Genomic DNA, 6,000 nt, shown 5'->3' on the forward strand with positions numbered 1-6,000 from the left:
ACCCTGCCTGGGGCTCGGGATAAAGGGTACAAAACAAGGACTGGTTGGCTCGGAGTCAGATTTATGTGTCTGAGTGGGGTATCCATAACTGTGTCAGTAGGTTAACGCTATGAAACACGCATCCCTGAATTGTGCCATCTTTCAACTGAACACAATCCAAATCACATATTCTCAATGGGCGGTCGGGTAGCATCGTGGTTAAAGCGTTCGCTCGTCACGCCGAAGACCCGGGTTCGATTCCCCACATGGGTACAATGTGTGAAGCCCATTTCTGGTGTCCACCCCGCCGTGATATTGTTGGAATATTGCTAAAAACGGCGTAAAACCATACTTACTCACTCACTATCGTGGCACGAAGCGTGCTTACCATATAACCGGACAGAGCGCTACGGCAAGCGTATCCACTAGCCTGAATATGGTACACATTACGTCCCTATATAAGCGCAATTATCTCTAACGCGACGTTCAACCCAATTTCACCTCTCCTCATAGTCCTGCACCATGACCGTGGAATATATTTATTTTATGAAAAAAATATATCTAGAAACGCATTCAAAAGCAAGTCTAGCTAGCTCAAGCTAGCTCTATAATCAGCATAGGGAACTGTTTTTATTTTTAGAGTCAAGAAGGATAGTGTTTAATATAAGATTTCAGAGACTTAATGTTAGTCTACTCTCCTCACCTCACCATCATATCACACTGTATAAAACACGCCCTTTATTATGATGCCAGGGCTGGGGTTGTTCGAGATGGTTAAAGTTTATTTTTAAAGCGATCTCTTAAGGATGTAATCATATCCCCCAATTACCCCAGTCAGCTGTGACATTTGGTAAAGGGTTCATGAAAGAAAATTCGATTTTTCGATTTTCAGTTGTCAGTGTGTTAGTATTTCAATCTACGGTTGCTATTTCTGTGGTAGTGTGGTATGTATGTTTGTTTTTCGGAATACGTCGATATTTTAATCCCAGCCATTGACAGAAATATCTACTGAAGGACAGGATACTATTTAGTTGCATAGCAATTCACATAAACAACCAAGCATGTCACGTAAAATATAAATTTTTAAATTAATTTAACTCTCAATTTGACTGAAATCGTCTTTTTAAAAGTGATATAAATTAAAGCCTATTAAAGATATAAATGATTTGTCGTAACTAAATGTTGATAAATATACTTGCAATGTGGTAATAAATATACTTGCAAAGTGGTAATAAATATACTTGCAATGTGGTAATAAATATACTTGCAAAGTGGTAATAAATATACTAGGTATGTGGTAATAAATATACTTGCAATGTGGTAATAAATATACTAGCAATGTGGTAATAAATATACTTGCAATGTGGTAATAAATATACTTGCAAAGTGGTAATAAATATACTTGCAATGTGGTAATAAATATACAAGCAATGTGGTAATAAATATACTTGCAATGTGGTAATAAATATACTTGCAATGTGGTAATAAATATACTTGCAATGTGGTAATAAATAATTGCAATGTGGTAATAAATATACTTGCAAAGTGGTAATAAATATACTTGCAAAGTGGTAATAAATATACTTGCAAAGTGGTAATAAATATACTTGCAAAGTGGTAATAAATATATATTCAAGCCAACAACTTCACAACTTTATTAACACGATCAATCAATGTGGAATGATTGTTATTTTACCACCACTCTTCATCACTTTAACACCAATTATCATCTTTTCATCTGAACATACATGTATTATACACGCACATACATGTACTATATACGCACATACAAGTACTATATACGCACATACAAGTACTATATACACACATACATGTACTATATACGCACGTACAAGTACTATATACGCACATACAAGTACTATATACGCACATACAAGTACTATATACGCACATACATGTACTATATACGCACATATAAGTACTATATACGCACATACAAGTACTATATACGCACATACATGTACTATATACGCACATACATGTACTATATACGCACGTACAAGTACTATATACGCACATACAAGTACTATATACGCACATACAAGTACTATATACGCACATACATGTACTATATACGCACATATAAGTACTATATGCGCACATACAAGTACTATATACGCACATACATGTATTATATACGCACATACATGTACTATATACGCACATACAAGTACTATATACACACATACATGAACTATATACGCACATACATGTACTATATACGCACATACATGTACTATATATGCACATACAAGTACTATATACGCACATACATGTACTATATACGCAAATACATGTACTATATACGCACATACATGTACTATATACGCACATACATGTACTATATACGCATATACATGTACTATATACGCACATACAAGTAATATATACGCATATACAAGTACTATATACGCACATACATGTACTATATACGCACATACATGTACTATATACGCACATACATGTACTATATACGCACATACAAGTACTATATACGCATATACGTGTACTATATACGCACATACATGTACTATATACGCACATACATGTACTATATACGCAAATACATGTACTATATACGCACATACATGTACTATATACGCACATACAAGTACTATATACGCATATACATGTACTATATACGCACATACATGTACTTATATACGCACATACATGTACTATATATGCACATACAAGTACTATATACGCACATACAAGTACTATATACGCATATACATGTACTATATACGCACATACATGTACTATATACGCAAATACATGTACTATATACGCACATACATGTACTATATACGCACATACATGAACTATATACGCACATACATGTACTATATACGCAAATACATGTACTTTATACGCACATACATGTACTATATACGCCTACTATGTACATATATTGTTACATTTGCGCACATATATGTAATATTAACGCACACAAAAGAATTTTTTACGAACATACGTGTTCAATTAACGCGCGTAACAAACCGTAATATTTTACGCACATCAAGTACTATATATTCACTTAACAAGTAGTATACACGTACTACTATTTACGTATTAAATGTTACATTTACGCACATATGATATTTACGCACATCAAATAGTATATACGTGCATAACGCACGGATTATTATGAGGGTAACGCTATTTTTCAGGGCATTGTTTTTTTGCAGAATTTGCAGATTTCACTATTGAACGTGACGTAACCTTTCCCTATCCCCATGACGTCACCTAACAACGGGCTTGATAATAGGCCGTCGTCAAGCAATATGAGGGCATTATCAAGTTACAGTTGCCCGCTCATTTCTGATAACATGCGGGCGGTTTAATGATAATTATTCCATTTTAGCTATAATCTGTGATATCAGTATACTAGTTTATTACTAGCCATATAGGGGCGGTTGGGTAGCCTAGTGGTTAAAGCGGGTTCGATTCCCGACACGGGCACAATGTGTGAAGCCCATTTCTGGTGTCCCCCGCCGTGATATTGCTGAAATATTGCTAAAAGCGGTGTAGAACCATATTCACTTACTCACTCACTCACGCATATGGGGGCACGGGTAGCCCAGTCGTCCGAGGCGCCGCGATTCGTCCCTTGGGCACGCCAGAAACCTATGATTATGGGTTCGAATCCCGGTTCGCCGGCCCCGATTATGTTTCTAGGTTTGTCAGCACCATACCCGTGCTCGTGGGTTTCACCGAAGTGGTAAACATCTGAGACCAGCATCACTTCGGGCTTTCCTGGGGCGGTCGGGTAGCCTAGTGGTTAAAGCGTTCACTCGTCACGCCGAAGACCCCGGTTCGATTCCCGAAATGGGTACAATGTGTGAAGCCCATTTCTGGTGCCCCCCGCCATGATATTGCTGGAATATTGCTAAAAGCGGCGTTAAACCATACTCACTCGCTCACTCGGGCTTTCCTCCCACATTAAGCTGACACGCCGTGATATAACTGGAATACTGTTACTCACTTAGACGCATATAAAAGTACTGAATCCGGATCCTATGTAATTATTTACAATTACGAACGAACGCATGGTAACTGTTCCTGACACACACTACACTCTAGTTCTGCCCAGAGGCTGTGGTGACCTTACAAATCTGCCCTGCCGCTGGTGTTAGCGTTCGGTCGCTAGATAATGGTCACCACAAATGTCATTCAGAGGCAGACTGTTTCACACAGAGTAAACATACTATTCTCCGTTATTAATTGTTTCAATAGAATTACTGCAACAGTTAACGCAGTGCAAGAACCCCTGGACGTACGGTGTTTACGATGGCAATAGCTACCCAAGGGCTTAAGAGATGGTTATTTATACACCAGTATTGCCAATAGGTCAGTGGGTAAAGGGGTTTATTATAGGACTCGGTATAACGTATTTCCATTATTCGGACAGTACAAGAAAGTAATTATGAATATAAAAACATCACGTATCCTCAAAACGTTTATACCAATTAATGTTAAAACCATGTGACATAAAAAAAGTTGTGATGATGTATTAATTGTTCGATGTCGTAACAATTGTTTTTTCCCTGTAATCAAATCATTTTTTTTAATAACATGCCACAACCTGTGGCGCAATATGTATGTTGGCTAATTAAGTAAGCTATTACCACTGTCGGATCGAGTTACAAATATGTGTACATACATTCTGTTATTCAATGATCACAGATATATTACCAATGGATTGATCGTCCTGACGTCAGAATGTGAACGTCGTCAATCTGGACTTCAGTTTCGTTGCGTGTCCAGATAAACGAGTGTCCAAAACGAGGAATGTTAATATAATAATGTTCCGAAACGAAAACACCTTCAAAGTGATGTCAGTTTAGGGTTAATATCAACACTGAAGTCACTATATTTCACGAGCCCTTTTCACATGTGCAGATGCATATCAATACGAAACTGTTACACCGTATAAAACAGTGTATCCGTAACATAGTAAGGGCGATACCCACTGCGGGCGAGTGTACTCACCGTCTTGTTGGAAAAGCACCTGGCAACCAGATATACTTGAGTCCATGGAGCGTGGTATTTTGAGTGAATTCGACCCAATTCCCGTTGCAACAACATTCGACCAGCGAATTCCTTGGACGAATAGGCTCAATGTCCGTTTTCTCATCGTAGAGTCTGTTCTTAATGACCAAACCCGGGTCTAACTCCTTACCGTTTTTCACGTTTGCCATACTACCAGCCATGTTGCTCGTTACAATTTCGCTTCAACAGTCCTCGTACAGAAGCACCGCTGATACATCGACCGCTCACACGCTTTGAGTCAGGCTGGTTTAACAGGTCAGATAGATGTCGTATTTAACCGCCTGAGTATCAATAAAATTGACTGAACAGTGTATATAGTCAATATGTGTAGAGTCTTAATTAATATTGGTGGAAATATCAGTTATGAGTTTTCTGTGAGTGGGCGACTGTTGATGGTTTTTCAGCTGTCCGCGGGACAAACGATCCTTGGTAATTGTCGGGGTCTTGTAAAGTTTGAACAAATTTTAATTATGGGTGTTGAGTGTGACGTTTTCAGCTAGTATATACCGGAAATGTGACTTTTGGTATTAACGTCCAATCTCATTGCACTGAATGTCATTGATAAATGGTATTTTTTAGATTGTGTATGCATTTTTATATGTCATTGTGCGTCTACGATCATTATGAATATCATATTTGCTATTATATTCGGATTAACATTTTGTAAAATATTTATTTATATATATTTATATATCTAGTTTGCATGTAATGTTCCCAATGAGTTTAAAACATATCAGGGGGCACGGGTGGCCCAGTCGTCTAAGCCGCGATTCGCTGTGCAGAGTTGCGTCCCTTGGGCACGCCAGAAACCTATGATTGTGGGTTCGAATCCCGGTTCGCCCCGATTATGTTTCTAGGTTTGTCAGCACCATACCCGTGCTCGTGGGTTTCACAGAAGTGGTAAATGTCTGAGACCTGCATCACTTCGGGCTTTCCTCCCACATT

The 6,000-nt window shown here is 38.1% G+C and overlaps 1 protein-coding gene across 1 annotated transcript in view; it reads right to left on the bottom strand.

The window, feature by feature from the left end:
* Nucleotides 1-5,446, bottom strand: part of LOC124137692 — a 53,808-nt gene extending 48,362 nt beyond the window's left edge. Inside the window, exon 1 of the mRNA XM_046504101.2 lies at nucleotides 4,996-5,446. Coding sequence (XP_046360057.2) covers nucleotides 4,996-5,216 — 221 coding nt within the window. The 5' untranslated portion in view covers nucleotides 5,217-5,446. The remainder of the gene's footprint in view (nucleotides 1-4,995) is intronic.
* Between the last annotated feature and the right edge of the window lie 554 nt (nucleotides 5,447-6,000).

Source organism: Haliotis rufescens, unplaced genomic scaffold, assembly GCF_023055435.1.
Source record: "Haliotis rufescens isolate VD_foot unplaced genomic scaffold, xgHalRufe1.0.p SCAF_29, whole genome shotgun sequence".
NCBI classification, from domain to species: domain Eukaryota; kingdom Metazoa; phylum Mollusca; class Gastropoda; order Lepetellida; family Haliotidae; genus Haliotis; species Haliotis rufescens.